At 44.6% G+C, this 22,578-nt stretch overlaps 1 protein-coding gene across 11 annotated transcripts in view; it reads right to left on the bottom strand.

The window, feature by feature from the left end:
• Positions 1-22,578, bottom strand: part of CELF2 (CUGBP Elav-like family member 2) — a 637,682-nt gene that overhangs the window by 102,946 nt on the left and 512,158 nt on the right. For 10 of the 11 annotated variants that reach the window (XM_037848338.1, XM_037848333.1, XM_037848330.1 and 7 more), the window contains one exon: positions 10,703-10,785. The exons of the other annotated variant lie outside the window; for it this stretch is intronic. In XM_037848338.1, coding sequence (XP_037704266.1) covers positions 10,703-10,785 — 83 coding nt within the window. The remainder of the gene's footprint in view (positions 1-10,702; positions 10,786-22,578) is intronic. 11 annotated transcript variants of the gene reach the window in all.

Here is a 22,578-nt window from a genome sequence, read left to right as displayed (position 1 = left end):
GCCGAGGCTGGGTGGGGAGAGGAAGGAAGGGGCCCCCAGCTCTCTGCACCTCAGGGGAAGCTCAGGCCTCCTGGCCCCAGCGTGGCTGTGTTACGGGGGAAGGGACTGTTGGGGTTATTTCTTGGGGCCCACGTCGGCGGTGGGGAGCTCAGGCCCTTGTGGATAGCAGCAGCCCGGTGTACTAGAAAGGCCCAGGGAGTTAGCTGGGCTTTGCCGCTTGGACCTGAGTTTCCTCGCCTATCCCAGCAGCCCTGGGTGATCTCCTCGGGCCTCCTGGCCGCCTCGGTGCCAGCAGGGTGGGACGGGGCAGCGGCTGACACTCGGAGCTGTTCCCGGCCTCCACCCTGGGACGCTGCCTGCCCTCTGTCCTGCTGCTTCCCGCCTGGCCATGCAGGAAGAGGGTTCAGGCTTGGTTTTCCAGGATGAGCTTCAGTGCCGCACTCTGCCCTTCTTCCCCTTGGGGTGTGGACACTGAGTGACACAGGGAGGGGGAGTCCAGGTGGATGGAGACGGGACACTGCAATGCAGGCCGTGCGATGGGACAGGAGGCCTGTGGCTGCAGCTAAAGCAAGGCCCCTGATAGCAGGAACGCTAATGCGATGGTGGTGGGGAAGCTACGCTCCTCCAAAGAAAGGTGCTACATTTGCCATCATGCACCCAAACCACTCCTCTTACGGGAACACCTGCCTTGACCCGGAGCTCCCGTGTCAGGGACCTCAGCAAACACCTTGGCTCGCCCATGAAATGTATGTAACGGCCTCTGTCTTGGGCAAGAAAGCCTGGCTTGTCCTCTCGGTGCCTGGGGACCAAGTGCCATCAGGGCTGACAAGTGGGGGGTAGGGGGCGCCCATCTGAGTCCCCCAGGGCTACTCAATCCAACAAAGTCTGTGGGAGAAAATAAATGAGGGTCCCTCAGTGTTGACAACCTGGAAATGACTCAGCTAAGCAGCCCAGCCAGCTCAGGGTGAAAACAGGGACCAGCTCCACCAGGTTTCAGTAATAGAACTTTGTGGAAGGTGTTGCACCACCACCTGCACCCACCATGGGGTATTGACAGCTCTTGTGGCAGGAAGGCAGAGGCTTTAGATTTATTCAGAGCTGCCAGCGGTCATTTCTAAGATTATCAATGACATGAAAGCACCAAGGGAGGATGCTCCCTGCTAGAGGTCTTGTAAAAGACAAAAAAAAAAAAGGGAGCGTGGCAGGGCCTTGGACACACAAGCTCCTACCCTCTAAGTGGCAGAGGAGAGTCTGTAGTTGGTTTGAATCCCGATGGTTGGCAAATGCGCAAGAACCGGCTGGGGGCTCGGGATGAGGTCCTACTCTTCCTTGGGTTTCAGGGTCCTCATCAGTAAACTGGGGCTATTTAACACCTGCCTTCTGGAGTTGTTTGAAAATTTAAAGCAACATGTCAGAGAGCCTCCACGCATGCCAGGAAATGTGCCACCTGCAGTGGCAGTTACCTCTGCGGTGAGGGTTTTCATCGTGGCGCTGGGTTCCCTTCTGAGTTGGGCCCTTTCCCCAGTCCACTGCGGTGAGCCTTACACTAAAACTGCTGTCCCCAGACCCAGGTGCTGGGGAGTTTTAGCCACTCTGGCTCCTAATTCCAATCCTGGCACTGCTTTGCTCAGTGAGGTTGGAGATGTAATTTCATCTTCTGGCACCTCGGTGTCCTCAATACGTAACAAGGTCGACATTATCAATACAACCCTGGAATTTCTTTTGGACGAGATAACAAACAACCCTCTAAAGCCATTTACAAACACAGGCCACTCACTTATCCCTGTTAACTGGGGATGGGAATCAAGCAGATAAAAGAAATCCACTCCTAATCCGGGAGCCTCATTAGGTTAAACACCCTTGCTTGTCAAACCCAGGCTGTAAACAAGGAATTAAACGGACTTGTTAAGAGTTCCTCTGCTCCCCCTTCCTTTCTTTATTCCCTGGTGAGAAATTATGAGTGGAGCTTCTTGCCGGCTCCCCACCAGAGGCAGGGAGGGAAGCAGGAGGTCCGGAGAGCATCCAAGTGGAGAGGCCCACCTTGAGTCTATATAAAGTGCTCTGAAGTTCCCAACCCAGAGCTATGGCAACTCAAGTCATAGAGAGATCATTAAATAAGGACATTGTCATAGACATGGAAAGCAAGACCAATATTCTAACTGCTATATAAAGTACTCTAACACTGCTAACCAATAACTAAAGCAAGTCATATATATATATATATATATATATATACACATACACACACACTTATATCCATTAACCAGGACATTACTATAGATCAGTGCAGGGAAGGCAATGAGTAGTGTTGGAAGATTGAACAGACTCTAGGAATCATTTAGTCCCCTTCATTACGCTGACAAGAACCCAAGGAATTCTAAGTGGTTTTAAGCATGGGTGGAGGGGAAGACAGAGTGTTCGAGAGGACAGCTGTCACAGCGTCCCTTCCTGCGGTTTCCCACACACACCGTGCAGGGTTTATCCTCTTGTCTCAGAGACTGTGGGTCATGAGAATTAGGGACAATGTGGTCTGGAAATTTTGTGTCAGTGCTGTCAGCCCATGAGACTTCCTGAGCAGCCGTGGACTAGGACAGTCTGTAGCCAAACCCAGCCGAGGATGCACAACGCCACGTTCCTTGCCTCTGCCCTCCTGCGGCTGTGGCCTCAAGCAGACCCCAGGCCCTGGCTGATGGAGGCCCCAGCTTCCTCCAGCTCAGCCATTCCTACTTGGCGGGGGGTGAGTGGGTGTGCTGGTTTGTACGTATTGTGTCCCCCAGAAAAAGCCATGTTCTTTGGTACAGTCTTGTGGGGGCAGACATACTGGTGTTGATTAGGTTGGAATGTTTGGATTGGGTTGTTTCCGTGGAGATATGCTCCACCCAACTGTGGGTGATAACTCTGATTGGATAGTTTCCATAGAGGTGTGGCCCCACCCATTCAGCATGGGCCTTGATTAGTTTACTGGAGCACTATATAAGCTCAGACAGATGGAGCGAGCTTGCTACAGCCAAGAGGGACACTTTGAAGAATGCACAGGAGCTGAGAGAGACAGACATTTTGAAGATGGCCATTGGAAGCTGATGCAGACATTCTGGAGAATGCCGTTTTGAAAAGCAACCTGGGAGCAAGCAGACGCCAGCCACGTGCCTTCCCAGCTAACAGAGGTTTTCTGGACACCAATGGCCATCCTCCAGTGAAGGTACCCGATTGCTGATGTGTTACCTTGAATACTTTATGGCCTTAAGACTGTAACTGTGTAACCAAATAAACTCCCTTTTATAAAAGCCAATCCGTCTCTGGTGTTTTGCATTCTGGCAGCATTAGCAAACTAGAACAGTGGGGAACAGCTCTCTCCACTCCTGCCGAGGTCAATCCTTTTTCTTTGGCCGAGAGTGGGAGGCTGTGGACTGGCCGGTCCACTGCCAGTAGACATACCCCCTGGGCTGTGCCCGGCCAACCCAGAAAAGATTCAAGTTCCGTCTAGCACCACGGAAATATTTTCAGGTGTCACAGAGGCCCCACAGTCTCTGGACAGAATTTGGACAATTTTCTAGCTTTATTTTAAATCTTTTTCCATTTCATTTGACTATTATAACCCCTTCTTCTGCAAACCCATTCAGACCTTTAATCAAATCCATGTTTTGTTTTGTTTTTTTCAATTTCTTTTGAAACCTTAGTAATCTTTTGGGAACTGAGATTTATATAAGTGAGCTTAATATTCTCAATTTAATCTTAAAATAACACAGAAAACTGATTATCTCTGAAATCTAACTATGACTTCATTTTGCCATTCTGCCATATCTTCAAACGTTAATAACAAGAGACCAATATTCCTCTAAAAGTGAAATAGGGCCATTTTGCAAACAGGATCAGGTACCAGTGCCAGGTACGTCACATAGATTATCTCCACAACTCCCATGCTAACCTTAGCAACTAAGTGTACCTAAATTCTGATGACAGAAAATACTGATGACAGTGAGTTGCAGAGAGAGCATGTTGCTTGCAAAGCAAAAGTGTAACACCTTCCACAAAGTTCTATTGCCAAAAACTGGTGGAGCTGGTCCCTGTTTTCACGCTGAGCTGGCTGGGCTGCTTAGCTAAGTCATTTCCAGGTTGTCACCACCAAGGGAACCTCATTTATTTTCTCCCACTTTGTTGGAATGAGTAGGCTGTATATTAAAAGTAACTGGTTTTTCATTTTAATCAAAGACATATACACATAACTGCCAATCAAAGTTACTGAGTTGACAGACTGCCAGTCCAAAGCAAAGCACACCATTCGGTTAGTAATGCAGAACTTCATGGTGGAAGAAATACAAAATATCCACTGGCCTCTTACGAAGGATTAAAACGTCCTTTCACAGACCCTCGGGAGCAGAGCGGGAACCACTGGGCCCACTGTTTTCTTCCCTTTTCCATCATTCTCTCAGGTCTAAGCCCGTGAGCTTGGCAGCAACCCTCCATGCCTGCCTTTGTCCTACACGTTGAGCTCTTCTCCTTCCCCATGGCGTGGCTTGGGGCTCCTTCTCAGGCGATGGGAAGGGGCTTCTACACCTGAGAAATCCTGCCATAGCTACACCCTGACACCCTCCATCAGAGTCCTTACAAAAGTCACCTTTTTAAAGGTGCATACTAGGGACCATAATTAATAGGAATACCATACCAGCACCATGCGAATAGTAGGGACAAATAATTAAGGGCTGAAAAGATCTATGAGGTGTTTGGGGTCATGAAAAAAAAAGTCACCTTACAAAAACAAAATCTTTACTTTTTTTAACCTTTTATTTATGGGATTGAAATTTTCCATTGACACAACATAGATGGCAGGGGAAGAGCTCCTTTCAGGCAGTCTTCTAAGGCCAAGCATTTCAGCCCAGGCCACATTCTGCCAATGTAAATGGAAGAGTTCACACCTACAGAAGCTATCAAGTGAGACTCCTGTCTTGAGAGGCACCTGCATTCCGGGACTCAAAGAGCTTCACATATGTTATCTCACTCCATCCCCTCCTCTTCTGGGTAAGCAGGTGGAAGGCACGGGTTATAGCCATTAAATGGCAGGTTTCAAATGTGCTCTCCTGGGCACTATGAGTCAGCCGAGACCCCGACTCAAAGCAAAAAAATAATCGACAGCCGTAAGAAGTCTACTGAGGGACTGAGGCCATTTGCAAAGCCCGGAGAACATTGACCATGGATACTTAAGACTGTGTTGGCAGGTCAGGGAAAATGGGACTTTAAGCTACACCTTCTGGAATTTGACTGAACTGATATCCACGTGTGTATATATGCAAATGTGTATCTAGAGGTATAAACATATACATATATATATTTGTATATATGAAACATCATTGTTTTTCCCATGGCTTTGCTTTGTTTGGAAATTTTTTTTATTTGATAAATCAAGTTAATTTAAAAAATAAAAAAAGAGACATTATGTTCTTACATACGTGAATAACATAAATCTACATTCCTCTCCTATTTTGGAACACTTGGGATATTCATGGGTAGGATTATTTTTTACTGAATGAAACTTGACTCCTTTGGAAACATGTTAGAAAATTAACCCATTCGGGTATTAACTACCCCAGAGCTACTTATTAAACATCTGCCCCGTGCAGACAAGGGGGGCAGGCATTGCTTTTTTGGTAGCTGAGGTATAAAAGGCATGTCCACCGCTATATTCCCTGGTACTTAGAACAGTGCTTGGTAAACAGCAAGAATTCCATAAATCTATGTCAGGTGGGTAAATAAATATTCTGTGTGTCACACATGGTACATGGTTTTGAGGACTCAAACCAATATTGCTGTTTTTTTCCATGACAGGAAATAAAAAGGTATCTGGGGAAAATCTTTATTCTAGCTTGGCCTCACTCAGCTTTGATCCAAAGTACACAATTTGGGAGAAATTTCAGTGACAGGAGGAGATGGGGTTTGAGGGATTTTATGATAGAATTGAGAATGATGATGAGGATAATAACATAATAGTACTGACCCTCTTGGATCTCCCCATTTGTTTTTCCCATTGCTTTGCTTTGTTTTGTATGGAAATGCTTTTTTATTTGATAAAGTTTTTTTATTAAAAAAAAATAGTGGCCCTGAGAACGAAGGCATTAAATACCTATTAATAATGGGAAGAGGTGGTTCCAAGAAAATGAGGACCTCAGAAAGTATTACAATGGGCAAACTGAACTTGGTTCCAGTGAGAACCCAGCTATTCTGCCGAAAAGATGATGCCCTAGCATTCTACTCTTAGAGGACACGTGGGATAATTCTGTCGAGAGTTGAGTGAAAGCCCATGTGGAAGCAAAGTGCCTACCCATGTGGATAAATTACCTCCTCCAGGGTAAGCCAGGAAGGGGCCCGTTTTCTTCATGTGGGTAAGCACGCTCGTCCCAAGAGGCCGTTTTATTTACGGCTTCTTCCTACTGGATGGAACACACTTGCTTTTATATCTCGAACCTCCGTCTAGCCTTTGCTGTCACTACAAGTGTTTCCATAAAACACCTTCCAGCAGGCCGTGTCTAAAAGGGAGCGCTCCAAACGTTCTCTTAGGGCAATAACTCCTTAATATAAACTGCATTTAATAAAACTGGCTGTGAGTCTAAAAAGAGAAGGGTAAGGCATATTCAGAGAAAATGTCCGGAAGAAATTTGCAATTAATATTTTACAAGACATTTAGATTCTGCAGATTCCTCCTTGCTGTTAAAAGTTAAGAGCTTTTCCAAAACCGTATTCCTCTCTGTTATTACGTCCTTAATTAAATTAATTTATACAGTGAATGCTCTAATGATACTGCTGTAGATTTTCAATCAAAGAGCCTTATTGCTAGAGACAATGTGTGTTAAGACCTTGAAAAAAGAATGACGTGGGGCCTCGTGCTGTCACTGGCCTGAGGATGTCTAGCCCTGACATCTGATTATTGAAAAGATTGGGGTAGTTTTTCGGTGCCTCAACTGAAGTTTTATTTTATTTTATTCTTTAATTAAGCTAAATCAGGTGAGTGAACAAATGGATCCTGCAAGTTGCCTTTATGAGGATTTCTTTCTGGGAAATGCAATGGCAAGAAGGCATTTCTACTGAATAATGCTACTGGTTAAGGCGTGTCAACCTGAAACCCTAAACAAAGAGAGCTCTCTCAAAGCCCAACTGGCTATACAGTCAAAGCAGAAGCAACCAAAATTTGTCCAAGTACATAAATGGCACAGTGCGGAAAATGTTCGTCTAGCAATGTCCCACCAAGCCTGATGGTTGATCAAGGAACCCAGCTTTAAGGACACAGTGACAATATTCCATGGCAGGCTGAGAAGGTGGGAGGGTGGGAGCAGTATCTGTCCGAAGTAGAAAAGCACCCAAGCACAGAACATCTAAGTATTAATGACCTGTTCACCATCTCTCCTCCCAGTTTGATGGCAGACATCGCAAGGGCAGAGACCCTGGCTGGCCTGATTGCTGCTATCTCCCGTCAATCCCCAGCGTAGTGCCTTGCTTGCGGTGGGCACTCAATAAACATTTGTGATTGACTGACCTCACGAAACGTCACTAAGATCGGCTCAGGTGTCTAACAGGGAGGCACGAGCAAACCACGGAAGCGAGCCCCAGATTCCTTCCAAGTTTCCTGTATTTAGCTGCCCAATTAGCTCTCTCTGTTTCTAGGCTTCAGGTTGAGCATTTCAAGGGATACAAGACCCCGTGTCTTTCTTGGTTCTGAAGTTAGAGGCGGGCTTGAGAAATGTTTCCTTAATTACTTTGCACTGTGTAGTCAGGCCCTGACGTTTCACCTCCATCCCTCCCCACCCACAACAATTAAAGGGTCTCTAGAGCCCACAGCTCATATGGAAGGGAGGGTGATTTTAAGTAAAAACCGAGAGCGGACATACTCGATTGCATAGAGAAAGTCCCATCAGCTTTGTTTTCTCCTCCCCAAATAACCAAGTTCTTTGTTTCCCTCAAAAGGAAGATGATACATAAAGGCGGAAGGCAAACATCTACAAATGAACCAAGTTTGGTTGCATGATAAAAGTTCCTTATGAAACAAAACAGCAACTGCAAGAAAAAATTAAACAGAACAACAACAACAAAACAGCACTATCTGATCTTGTCTGAAATAGAAAGTTTCGGACACTAGAAAAATGGCAGCAAGTGCCTTTTCAATGGATGCCATCCGCAGGAAAATCATTAAGACCAGAAAAGCTTTAAAGTATAAGCGGGCGATGCATTGTTCTTTATCTCTTTTATTTTTATTCAGAAAGAAATTGAAGGCACATGGCAAAGTGCATCAATTTCTTATTAATTTCATAATATGAAGGCAACCAGTTAAAATAGTAATGCTACAACTTTAAATCACTGAACTCACTTGGTATTTAATGAGAGATTTAGCACAGCAGGGTTTCTGTTAAATTAAGTTGTGCCTTCACATCACAGTGGGAAAACAGGTGTATATTGGTTTAGAATTATGGAAATGTTGACTAATTCCAAGGCTTGTAATCAAACAGCAAGGCACCCTGTAATATTTTTTTCCCAAGAATATGCATTAATCTTTCATATCTGGTCTCATTTCTTCCTGTCCACCAACAGCCTGCAGCTGAGAGGAAACCACTTTCATGTTTTTCCTGTAGCTGTTAAGGGTGATGTTTATCAGAAAAAAGCTATACATAAATGCTTTGCAACTCTCTGGAATTCACCTAATTTGAAATGGCAGATGTAACAACAAGTGCCTGTGGCACGAAGGCTACAACCCTACATAAGTCAGATCTGCCTTTGCAAAATTTTCATGTCACCTGCTTTGAGTAATCGGGTGTACGAAACTGAAGCACAAAACAAAACAAAACAAAACCTCCAAACACTCCACAGATACTCTTTTTCAATCCAAAAATTACCATGCTTGATAATGGGTTCCCCAAATCCCACTCCCTCCACCCTCAAATTCCACATGCAGAAGTTTTAGGCAAGATGGGAGAGGGATGTCCAACATTTTTTAATACTGAAGATGCTATTTGTTCATTAGGAAAGGGGTCCCTCATCAGTCACTCTGGGTATCCCCACATGCCCCGTAACCATGCTTGGCATTAATTTAAAATACGATGTGATATGGCATGAAACGATCCCTAAATGCTTTTGAAGAACAATTCATTCTCTAAAGTAATTTTGAACAACACATCTTGAAGGGATTGTGTGTGCTAATTACTGTAAAGTAGTTCTTTTTAAGAGAAGGAATACAAAATAATTTTTGGCTTTGATGAGGAGACAGGCAAATGGAAACCATTTTCTTCTATCATTGGCTGAGCCAGGAAATGTTGGCCTTCGTTGCTTTGTTCCATAATGCGGCCAAACACATTGGAGAAATTCTGTTTATATGGAGAATGAAGCTGATAAAATACTACAACTTTTTTTTAAGTCACTGAGCAAAGCACGGATACTTAATAAAAGCTGCCTTAGTCACAACCACCTTAGAAGTTTCAGGAAAAAATAGTTGAAATTAAACTGGCAGGCAGAATTCTGTCATCACAGACCTGCCTCTCTGAGTCTTCTTTTCTTTGGTTTACTCACAAGGAGAGGGGAAAACCAAAGTAATGTGATTCAAGGCCAAAATCCATAGTTTACTACTTTTGGGTGACTAAGGAGCTAATGTTCTGCAAACTCTTTGTTGAGCATCCTAGCACTAAAAATATTATAATACTTTCATGGACCCAGGGGGAATTATAAGAAAACTGTCTTTTTTGGGGTCAAAGGGTATAAAGTGCATATGTGTGCATATGTTAGATGTATACACAAGTGTGAATACGTGCACAGAGACAAACAAATGATATCAAGTTAGAATTATGCTCTGAAAACATTAGGGGGCATTTTGCTAGTTTTCTTTTATTCTTATCACACCAAGTTTCAATAAAATCATTATTGTACTGCTTACCACAGGTTCTTCATTATAAGCAAGGCATACCACTATGATATTGAATTAACTCATCTCCGATACTCATGCCAATGGGGAAAATATCCAAACGGCTTAGGGAAATTTTCGCTAGCACACAATACATAAAATTGCCACAAAACTCATTAGCAATAATAATGTATTCTGATGAAGTAGCTCCATACCATATCAGTTCATCTCTAGCAAACTGTACTAACCATCAAATATTGCCGGGAAGGAAATGGAAAAAAAACGGTAAGCTTTATATTTTCTGTTCTATATCAACGTGATGCCACAAATTGGGCATTACAACATTGACTCTGTTAACCACCATTGACTGCTTCGAAACCATCAGGAGACTTAACATTTATTGGCTGTATAGGGTACATTTTGTCCTTTCAAAAGGAAATCTAAAGACTAAATTTGAAAAGGGGCTCCTGGTGAGTAAAAGCTTTTCCTTTTCCATTTGCTTCTCTTATGTGCATTGGGTTTCTTTTTTTCCCATTTAAAATCTTAACCCACCCAACACTCTGGCAGCGGCTGCTACCCAGCGGAGTCACTGATTTTCCAACCAGGGGACATGCTATTTGAGAGCGCCTTCCGTCAACGCTAATGCCAACGCTCCTTTATGGACCAGCCAGCGGGGCCCTGGCTGCCATCGGGGAACACAGGAGTCAGCACACTCTCCTCAAAAGACCAAAGTCATTTTTTTGGCACTAAGAGCCCATAACTAGAAACTTCAGTTGAAAGGGTCCATTTTCAAGCAATAAGTGATTCTGGTACAAAAGTAAACCGACTCACCCCAGGTAAAGTTTTAATATTGTGCAGTGCATTCTGGGCCTCAAGTGCAGCTTTTCTTGTATAAAATGTTACGAAACAACAACCTACAGAGAGAAATGAAAAGGTTTTAGAAATTTCTGTGAACGCTTTGCTTCGATATAATGGAGACTGTGGCAAACAAATAATCTACTTAAAAGGATGCACAATTTAAAAATAATAAAGTGCATGAGAACAGCAATCACGACATTGCAAGCATTTACACAGCCCCTTTCATCCTAAATCACATTTATTAGCTTTACCCAAGTTGGAGGTCAATTCATAACTCCAAGCACCACCTCTCTGTTATGCAGCTGCTCAGGAATGAGGGTGGGAGGTGGCTGAGTCGTTACTGGGACTTGTGGTGTAGCAATTGCATAAGGAGAAGTATTTAATCATAATAACAACAGCATAAACTTACATTAACTATAATTTTCTTAAAGGATAGCTCTAGGACATCGCAATGGTAAAACACCTGGTAAACTCAAAGGTTTAAACAACTGGACAGTAAGCTTCTTAAAGGCTGGGATAGTGCCTTACTCTTTTCTCATCTCTACCAGGGTTTATAATGCGAAATTCTATCCACATGATACCCTGTATTTGCTCATGAAAATGAAAGACTACGTTTTAACCAGTTTACAAAGTGAGTTACAATCCTGGGGAGCACATGCTAGCAGGATACATGTCAGCCACCTCTGGCTGTGGATCAAATATGGCCCTTGTACAGCAAATGGCAACCTCGTGGTGCCTCCATTCCCAAGTACCAGGAGAAGCCAGCATAATCCTCTTCCCAACAAGCCCCCTGTACCAAAGGAAATGGTGTTGAACCCTTGGGCCATCCCTCTGTGCTCTGAAATCTTGCTGACCCCTTTCCTTCAACCTGTAGATAAAGACACTGGTTGAGAGGTTGTCTATGATTTGGTCATCAGCATACAAGTTCAAGGCTTGAAAAAAGGGGGTGGACAAAAGTTTTAGAAATTTGATAATAATAAAAAAATACGCTGACTCTTACTTGGGCTGTCTTTGCTAAAGTGGGTTGAGAAAAACGGTGGGGTGATGCTCCTGGCGTGAGCGAACATATTTTACCTTGACTTCACTAAAGGATCCTAATGCACAGATCCAGACAGGGATGGGGATGGGGAGCTCCAAGAGTTACAAGCAGAGGAAGCAGCATGAGAGAAATATTCAGCATGTGGACACTAATATCCATTCCACTTAGGGGACTGATGGGGAGCAGGAGGGTGGCACCACTGCCATCAAAGGTTTAGAACCATATACTAGCATTCAAAGCAAAATGCATTCAAAAGGAGTAGAGAAAAATAAAAGTACAAGACGACTTGTATAGCATTCCTAGATACATCGAAGATGCTTTCTCTCTGCTTGGAAAAGGAATTTGGAACATTGCGGATCTCAAGCTTGATTTGGTTGGAGAGTTTACCCAGATTAAATATGTAAAACCTTTACCTTCTGAACAAAGTACAAGTATGACCAACCATAGCTTCCTGGTATGTGAAAAACTTCATGCCACCAAGGATCAGGAAAGCTGATCCTTGCCTGATGCAGGGAATTGAAAATTATGAAGTTTCTTTAAACAGTCACACACAGCAGAGACAGACTTTTTATATGGGCTTTCTGGTTTGGCTATTTGACTTCCCTGACCACAGCTCATCTGGCCATGCTACCCAGTGGTAGATTTTTTACTGAACTGACCAGCTTAACTAGTGAAGTTGGCTTCACTGGCATCACTTAAGTCTCAGCAAAGCTATAGGAGTTGCTTTAATTCAAGGAATAATTTATAACAGGTTCCAGTAACCCCTTGTGATCACTTGAGAAGAAAAATATCAACCATGCGTTTCTAGGCTTGGTTTAGAAAGAAAAACAGGAAAAGATATAATCTTTGCCTTCTAAAAGCTTCTGACAGCCCTCCCTTCCCTCTCCTGGGCTTCAGGGGTTAGCTTTAAGACACAGAAGCAATGGGGAAATTCTGAATTTCAACCTCAATAATCCAAGCTTCAAAAACTGAGCAGAATCTGATACTCTCAAGGAAGTAGCTTTTGGGAGAGAGATCCTTGAAAAAAAAGAAGATTTAGAGAAGGGGTAGAAGTTTGAAGGCAATTGGCTTGGCTGGAAAGAAGGAAATTAAAGAAGAATGGGTCTGGAAGATGAAAAGCAAATGCTAGTCTGAACAATGGTCAGAGCCAAGAATGAAGAGTCTAGACTGGCCTGAAACAACAGTGGGGAGACAGGGGAGTTGAAAATGGAGATCTGAACACAATAAGAAAAAAGCAGCTAGGAAGAAGGACCCTGAGGGAATCTTGCACTCTTGAACGCTGGGTCAACTGTTAGAGCTTTGACCCGCATGCCACAGTCTCAAGGGTCAAGAAAGCTCTCCTGCCTTAATATACCCAACTGCAATCCCTACCATTTCCCACAGCCTCAGATTCCACCACAAAGGCACAGTTCATCTGCTATTTAAGTATTAAAATGCTACCTTTGGGGAAGGTAGGTAGCATTTAATTGTTCCTAGCTATTTATACCTTAGAGTGAAACTTGGCTTTCCTCTTGAGCCAGGCTCTTGAGGAACACAAGCAAGTGGATGTCTTTTGGAGAAAGGGAACGTCTGAAGGAGGCGTTCAGGGCAGTGTGGGAAGGGCGGTAAAGTAGAGGAAGGGACGAAGAGAGGAGTCCAACGTACAGAAGGGGAGATGGGAAGATACCCCAAATCTCAAACTCCTTCCAGCTTCATCCAGGGTCCACGGTGCCTGTGCACCTGACAGGGTGAAATCAAGGATTTACTACTACAGAGTCTCTTCAAACTATGTGCAGTTCTTCACTCTTTTGCTCTATACCCTTTTAAACACAGATTCTTTAAGATGATGCCAAGATAAGTTCTAGATCTAGTTGTGATGCGCAGGAGAATATCCTGATGACACTGGTGACGTGCCACCCTCCCTGCTCGTGGCCCTCCACCCAACAGCTCCACAGGGGCCCGGTTGGCCACGGAACTTGCAACCTCTGTGGGAATTAGAAAAGGGCGTCCTGTCTTCCAGGTGGGCCCAGCCCCTCACTCATGGCTGCGTGGGCAGAACCCAGGAGAGGCTTCAGCCCTTCTGCACAGCCTCAGCTGGGACCCCGCTCAGTGAACAACTTGCCCAATTGTGGGGGCCTGGAACAGACAAGAGGACTGGACTAGCACCCCAAGAGCCCAGGGGTCTCCTTTTGCTTTCACATCTTTGGTTCCTGACTGACCTGGGGGAAAACATTTTATTCTCTTTGTTATCTTTAGCTAATTTACTTTCCTCACCTCTCAATCAGGAAATAAAAACCAGATCTGCCTAAAATTCCTCCCACAGATATGGCTAAGTGTTGCACTCAGAGCAAACTTTTTTAAATTCAATTTTATTGAGTTATATTCACATACCATACAATCATCCAAAGGGTACAATTGTTCACCGTATCATCATATAGCTGTGCATTCATCACCCCAATCTATTTTCTGAACATTTTCCTTGTACCAGAAAAAGTGAAAATAAGCATAAATAAATAAAAGTAAAAAAGAACACCCAAATCATCCCCTGCTCCCACCCTATTTTTCATTTAGTTTTTGTCCCCATTTTTCTACTCATCCATCCATACACTGGATAAAGGGAGTGTGATTCACAAGGCTTTCACAATCACACTGTCATCCCTTGTAAGCTACATTGCAGAGCAAATTCTTATTAAAAAAAACTGAAATTGTTCTTTACCTTTATTGGGACAGAAATGTCTTACACTTTATTATGCATGCATAGTAGAGAGAGTGTTTAAGCGATCTTAAAATTTGCAGGATAAATACGGAATGACAAATTTAAATAGCCACCCTGGATGGCTATGGGACATCAGTCTGTCCATTTCCAGAATAAATAAGAATGCATTTGAAAGAAACATTGCCGTTTCTGTGACTACTCTCTCAGCAGGCAACCAAAGCCATTTTTATCCATCTATCAATTAATACGCTCACTTAAAATCTTGGATCCACTGACCCGCAGAGATTATTTCAAGGCAGGAAGGGAGACATAGCATCATTTGCCCTGATTTGGAAATTATCATGGCCAAAGGTCAGGGAGCAACGGCAGATCCCAGGAAAACTCATGAAGGCTCAGCAAAAGTGGAATTTCCTTTTCCTCCTGCCCTAACGGGAAGGTACAGCTGTTGGGGGAACCACCTGTCTCGGGGCTCTCCCCATGCCAGCTGTGGCTCAGGTCTGAAATTTACTGGATTCATTTCCAGGTCAGCTGCTACACCAGATGGTGCTGCAAGCTGACTGGGGACGGGCCTCCCTCCTCGCGCAGCTCTGCTTTAGACAACCTTGCAAGGCAGGTGGCTGATCTCCCCCGATATCCACAGATGCTCCTCCGTGGACAGCGGTTGTGGCAGGGATTGGAGGACACGGGTCCCTGGGCCTCAGGCTCCTTTTCTGGAATGCCCCTTTCCCGCCTGTCAAGGGGTGGAAGCAAGAGGCCTGCCCCATGCCAAAGACGAGAAGTGGCCGGCCTGGGACCCTGGGGGTTGCACAGCTTAGTGCAGTTTGGGGAGATTGATTCTTCAGTCTCGGCCTTCTCTTTCTGCTCAATTCTGGTAACTTCCGTGGATTCACATTTTCCTACTTGGTGCATCTGACCCTGTCTAACAAGCACCTGCACTTTACAATCCTTGCACTCTACAATCCTTCACCCACTCACCCAGGAGGTGCTGTCAGTGGTAGCGGCCCAGTTAGAAAAGGCACACAGGAGGTTCCACACCCATTATTTTATGACGGCTCACTTTTCAACAGTTTCAAACAATTTATTACATCAATAAAAGCTTCGGACTTTGGAGCAAAAAAAAAAAAAAAAAAATTCATCCTTCGTGTGTCTATCAACCCTATCCCCTTCTCAGCAGGGCTTTTGTTAAATTCACATGTGAAATAAGCACAGCGGTAAGATTTGAGAGGTGACTCTCGTTTGAAATATCACAGTTTTAGTCCTAGACCAGGCCTAAAATTCCACTCCTGATTCTTTTGTTGATCAGCAAAGAATTCTAACAAGATATAAGGTACAGCTTATAAAAAGGACAAGGTAGAAGTTATATACCTTAGAGGCAGAACACATCAAATTTTTCTAGCAACTAACACCTCACTCTGAGTTAATTTTGCTGCTTAACATTAAATGCCTAGCAGAGCCCTGTGGAAAGGGACCAAGGCAGATCAATTTTGAAGGTGGAGGAGGACAAGAAGAAAAAGATCCCGGGGTCCAGGAAACCACCTCTGGAGGCAGGCCTGAGTGAGGCCCTGCCCCTTGGGCACATCTGGGTAGTCTGGGAGCAGCACACAGAGAAGCGCAACTACTCCCAACTTCTCCTGTCCTTCACCACTCTTGTCTACCTCCTCAGGATCCTGCCGGCCTGACTTGGAGACTCTTCCTCCCATATTCCCAGATGTTGGCAAATTTAGCAATATAGCTGCATATGTTCTGCATGGGAAGCAATCTTGATCAGGACTATAATTGTGGGATATGATTATACCATCACGTATTTGAAGTTGAGAGTGGCAGTTCCCAGGGAAACTAAGTGTTACACACTCCAAAGAGAATAGCTGGTGTCTGGCTATCCCTCTTCACGGACAGTTTCTGCTGTCATCAAGAATTCCTGCAGGTATTTTGCCAGCTTTATTGCTGAATAATTTGAGACACTGATATAAGAGGGTTTTGCTGTTTCCAAAGATAAAAACCCAAACAAGGCAGGCCAATGGTATCTGTACACACACACAGACACACACATACACAGAGTAGTGTATTTAAAATCATAAAGAAAACACTCAACTTTGCTGAAAGGCTTGAATTTTAAATGATCAAATAGACTTATCCTCAAAGAAACCATCTGGATTATCACAAATCTTTTCAAATCTGCAGCTGTTTCTCTTGAAAATCTTGACTTGGAAACTCTTGGTAATAATACTCACAGAAAAAAATATGTACTACTTATATAGAGATAACCAGTTTATATCACGGCCTGCCCTGAGCCAAACAGCCATTGATTTACATTCATCAGTGTAGACACAGCCCTAGAGAATGACCCCAAATATCAGATTTCAAAATTAGTTCTGCTCTTATGAAAATGGACACCACAGTCAACAAAGAAACTTCCTCCGAGGTTTCTAAACCTTACCAAATTGGGGAAGGGGGAATGAAAGTCTGATGCTCTGGAGATGCCATTTGTAAAGAGTAATTTTCTTTAAATCTCTGACTCTAAAATATGGACAAGGCAGTTTTTTCTTTTTTTTAAATTATGAGTGTGTGTGTTTCTTTTAAAGAACCCAGGTATCAAGGCCTGATGTCAGGATCTCGAACGGTTTTCAATTATTAAACTAGCTACTCATCTGCTTCAGGGTAGACATCTCAGCTCACAGGCCAACAAATGACACCCCCAAAGGCAGGGAGCCAACCCCAGGCAAGACGGCACAGCGGGACATTCCCTGGGTGCACAGATGGCTGAGGCCTGCACCTGGAATAAATTCACCTGTGTAAGGTGCTCTCCTTACCTTTTCGGAACATTCTAGCTCTAAGTGCTGATTCTTTTCTGATGCTTCTCTTTGGGGACGGTTTAATATAGAATACTGTGATGGAGCATTTTCTGAAATAGGAGCGAATAAACTGTGCAACTGGCAGATTAAGAAGAGAAGGTGGAAAAGTGGCTCCCTAGAACTCTGTGGGTGAGCTTGTAGAAGTCTGGAGCTTAACGGCTGTGTACCCACGATCACGTCTTCCCTAGCTCTGACCACGTGGTAGGGAGAGACTGCGTCCCTGTCTTTAGGGTCATTCGACATCTTAAACATGAGAAATCTACTTTACTTTCCAAAACTGAACAAGATAAACACTTCGAGACAGCAATGGAATGATCATCTGATGACTGAAATCTGTATTTTTTTTTTTTTTTAAACAAAGAAATAGTCCTAGCAGACAAATTCGATCTGATGTATCTGAATTCAGGACAAAGACAAAGTCATCACGTTGTGCAATGAAGATTCCTTTAAAAGCTGCCTTTGAATTCTAAGGGGCTGACAGATCAAGGGACCAAGGCCCTGGAAGGCTAAATTAGTGGATCTGCTTGGTTTTTTTCCTTTCTGTGAATGGAGCCTTCTGTTACATGTGCATTTGCAAGCAGAGCAGGTGTCTGCTTCACTCAAGCCACGTTGCAATTGGGATCTTGGCTTCTTGTCAAGTCAGTAGTGCATGGCCCAGTTTAAGTCAAAAGAGGACATGCTCCTTACACTTGATTCCCCTTGTCATCTATTTTCTCCTTCAATTTTAGCTGCCATAGGGAGAGAATCTAACGCTCTTTGCAGAGTCCAAAAGTTGGTGATTAGTGGCACAATTTCTGCTCAGGCAAATCTCCCACAGGCTGTGGTTTCGATTACTAGTCACGAGCTTCACCCCTGCTAAGACTCCCTGCTTTCAGTTTACCCAGAGCAGCTGGAGGCTCAAAAAACCCCATCAAAATCCCCAGAATTAAATTTTTAACAAAAACTTACTACTGATCTTAAAACAAAGGAATGGAATAGTTTTCCAGTGGTCTAGAAGGTAATGACATCCTCAGTTTCTCTAGGACAAGGCTATCCTTGGGAGGTACACAGACACTTCTGGAGGAACCTGGGGGCACTGCAAGGTGTGTAGTCCTTTCCCCAGCCAAATTTTCTCCACCAAGAAGAGCTGGCGCTCTGCATTAAAGAGCCATGTCACCTGCATGCCCATCCTGGGCCTGTACCCTGAGGGTTTGTTTCTTCTACTTTGTCTTCAAAATACTACTTGCTTAGAGGAGCACCAGATGTGGCTACGGGCATGCCACTGGTTTCAGAAGCTTCCTTTAGGGTCAGTGGTCCTGCTGCAAACTCCATCTTTTACACATCCCTACTTGCCAGCCCATGGCTGTAGTTACTCTGTGCTTGGAGGCTGAGCTAGATCACTGCAAGAGAATCAACTGAGAGGGATGAAGAAAGAAGGATCCAAGCAAAAATCAGGTAGCTATAGGAAGGGCCTGAGAGGAGATAAAAGGGTTTTGTCACGTCTCTCCCCCTGCCTTTTTTTTTTTTTTTTTTTTTTGTTGTTGTTGTTTTCAACTCAAAACTGAGGAGAAGACAATTAGAGGGAGTTAAGGTGGCATTGCTTTTTCACTGCTTCTGGGCCTCTGCAGACTCACATGTGCTCACGATTTCTTAGCTCTAGAGCCAGGCTCCTCCCTGCTGCCCATCAGCTTTTCTGAGAAGGAAGCACCCACCCAAAGGAACTCAGCAGACTGCCCAGGCACCCAATTAGCTAATAGCAAAGGCAAACCTGGCTCAGTAATTACTGGTTGATGAGTATCCTTCAAAGCCGGTCCCTATCATAAGGAGAATATCTGATGAGCTACTCTGGATGGGGTCCGCCTTGCCCCAAAAGATCCCTGGCTTCAAACTCTTCCCATGCAACCAAGAATGCCTCTTTATAACCAACACTTGCCTTGTTTTAAACTCCTCACAATCTCCCAAGACAAACCTTATTTCCAACCTTAATCGGGACTTCCATAGCTAGAAGAGCAATCTAATAGAAATGCCACATCCTGGAGAAATCAACTTTTAATGAAACTGCATCCAATTAGCTTAGTTTTATGGAGTTTGATATAATTGGCACCCTGATGCAAAAAGTATTACCATCTGGCCACTACCTAGGGAGCTGAAAACGAGGTTGCCACTGTGTTTTCAGTCCTTGAATTATGGGGGCTCCCCTGTTTGGATCACAGACTGGAATCCTAAGGGAATCCCCTGGGAAACTTCCACCGACAAGCAGGGGCTGGTGTTTCTTACTTCTGGCTGCCCCCAAGGCAGTGATCCTGCGTTTCACCAACAAATCTGCCTCAACTCCCCGTTAAGGCTGCTCCCGAGAGCCGAGGTGAACCAACTTCCCAACCTGGGAGTGAGCGATGACTTTCCCAGGGCTCGGTGGCAAACCTGACCCCCTTTTCCTGGGCTCTGGGCCTCACATGCTAGGAACACGTTTCTCTTAATTGGCCTTAAGATGTAGGTGACTGCCAGCCTCCCGTGGCCCTGGGGACTTCCCAGGGAGGGATCAGCTTCTGGGACTCCCTGACTCCCATTTCCTCACGAAGACAGGCCAGCTTTCTAAATCTTCTGCCAGGAAAATTTTTTTTTTTTCCTTTCTTTTTGACCTACATTAAATCTGCTGCATTTTCAACCCTTTGGGAAAGCAACGGAGGACCACTGTGCATGGCTCTGTACGTACTTCAACACTTCCTCACCCATTAGTATGCAAATTCCAAATGAAGCAAGACACAGCTGGAGAAGGTATCAAAATGGCTGAAATCTGCTCTTCCCCCTTCTCTGGTCTCTGAAATAAGCCACTTATGTTAAACCATTTCAAATGTCTAACAGCTGTAAAACTATCTGGGGAATTCTAATGTCATCCCTTTTTCCCCGTTAGGACAGTCGTTGCATTTACTGCTTCTGGAACTCGCGTGCTCTGTGCTAAGCACCGGAAGGGTATGTTTCTGGGGGATGCATGTGTTTGTCAAGGCAGCAGGCAGTGGGGGAACGGTATGAAGAAGGAAAACAATCTTTGTTACAAAAGGCATCATTTGGCCTTTGGAGTGAAAGACAATACGATGCAAACAGTGGTTTTGATTACATTTCTATTTTGTAAAGACTAATCTAGAGTAGCAAGGAAGATGAAGTAAGAAAAAACCAATAGATTTAGGATGATCAGCATCATCTGTAGAAGCCCATAGGGGTCACCTCCCTGAAGAGGGTGTGATCGGGAACACCCACCACGCACTGATCAGGCAGGTTCCCGGGAGGAATCTTCCAGAGAGGCAGGGACTGGGTACCACTGGGGGCGGCCACAGATGCCCTCCTCCAAGTCTGAGTGGCCCAGCCGGGCCGTCAAGGAGGCCGCGTTAGCCAAGAGAACTTCCTGTGTATTACGACTTCACAGGGTTAAGTGTGGAATAAGGTAGTTCTGTCGTGAATCCAATTAAAAAGGATTTAGTTTCTAAAGTACTGAGGGACCTCATTAAAAGGAAGTTTCCAATATGAGGTTATTTCATCGTATAGATTCTCCCGAGGATAGGATGGCATTATAATTAGGAGTCTAGCGACAATGAGAGTAGGTTAAAATCATATCTATTTTCCAATCATCCTCAATCCAGCAGGCGGGGCTATCAGATGCTCCCAGGCCAGACCACAATCTCCGGAATCTCAGCTTCGTGGTTCTGCTTCTGTGAAGTGTCAGCTTGTATTTGCTGAGGCCGGGAATACAGGCCACTCATCGTGAGCCTGAATCAGGGGCAGTTTGGCTCCATACCTCAGCACGTATCAGTGGGGTCGGTGGTGCTGCAGCTTTCTACTGACCTGTCCTCAGTGCATCTGAGCTCTTGTAAGAGGCATCTGCAACCCAGAGGAGAGCAAACGTGGGTGTTTTTTTTTGGAATTGGGATGTGGAAAGTCATATCCACTTGCTCACTCTGCTCTGTATGGCCTAAGTGAAATGGGGAGGGGTAAATCCTTTGTTTTTAGCAAACATCAGCACAATTAAAGATGTGTATTTCAGATATTTTCTGAGAGCTAATATTCATGGCCATTGTCACTGTCCACCCCACTCTGGTTATAACTGAGGCACACTTCAGGTGCACAGGGGTCAGGCCGGGAGATATTTGTCTACAGTGCTGGGAAACGTGGCACTTTATAAGGCGTGCACTTTTGCAGTTGAGTGTATGCTGCTGTTCCAGCCAACATAAAAGGCAAGTATCCCTGGTCTCAGAATTCTCATGCCAGAGACTCTGACAGTTTTCAAAGTGACACTGGGTGCTCCTCTCCTGCTTTGTTCTCAGTATCTGCAGTGAGTACAGTACAGTGCGGGAGCCATCCCTTACCAGCATCTCAGACTGTGACCTGGCGTTCGACTTGGACAAATGGCTTGACCTCCTTAAGCTCTGTTACCTTATCTATAAAATGAGGTTGGTAATAGTAGCTATGCCATCGGGGTTAGTATATTAAACAAGATAATTTATGAAAACGTACAGCACAGGCCCTGGCGTAGACGCCATACTGCTTAAGAAACATTAGATATTCTTGTGGGCTGTAAAGTTGTCATCTTCCTCCATAGATCCCCAAGCCCTACTAAGACCCCATCTGGGTTCCCCAGGAGGTGGGTTAAGGAGGGCCTGGAATTGTCACCCGAATTTTACAGCAAAAGGAGCTGAGGTTCTGACAGGCAGCACTAGTAAGCTTGCCGTAACGCCAAGCTGCTCCCAGGCCACCAGGGTGGAGGCCTCTTTTTTAGTGATGACCATTCACCCTTTAATAGGGTTTGGAATTGATTTTGTTGTCTTGCTCTCTGAAGCAATTACTTGGAAGGCGCCAAGTTCACCCATTTGCATGGCCTTTGAAGGCTCTGCACATCCATTCACATGCCTCTAAATATTCATTCCATTTCTGTGCAATCATTTTGCAGACTTTTCTGTTGAAAGGTGCAATGAAATCTCCCCCTGCTAGACCCTCTATGGAACTCCCCCAATACAGAAAAAAAAAAAAAAAATCCCTAAAACAGTTTGTTCTTTGAAATAAAAACCTCCACTGCCTAATGAGCATGCCCGGGTTTCATTACTGCAGAAGGAGTGTAACCGCAGATTCGTCACCTCCCTTTATTTCAGCAACAGCAGAGGAAAAAGCAGCTGCAAGCCTGGACTCTACATGTGCACGGGGGGCTCTAACCATCTGTGGTCAGGAGAGGAGAGGAAGGAAGATGTCAGGAGGGAGACTGGGCATGTGCCGCTGGTGTGCACCAGGCATGCCTGGA

The sequence above is a fragment of the Choloepus didactylus genome, chromosome 8 (genome assembly GCF_015220235.1).
Source record: "Choloepus didactylus isolate mChoDid1 chromosome 8, mChoDid1.pri, whole genome shotgun sequence".
Lineage (NCBI taxonomy): Eukaryota > Metazoa > Chordata > Mammalia > Pilosa > Megalonychidae > Choloepus > Choloepus didactylus.
Note: the sequence above shows the minus strand (reverse complement) of the source record. Positions and strands in the feature narration are given on the sequence as shown.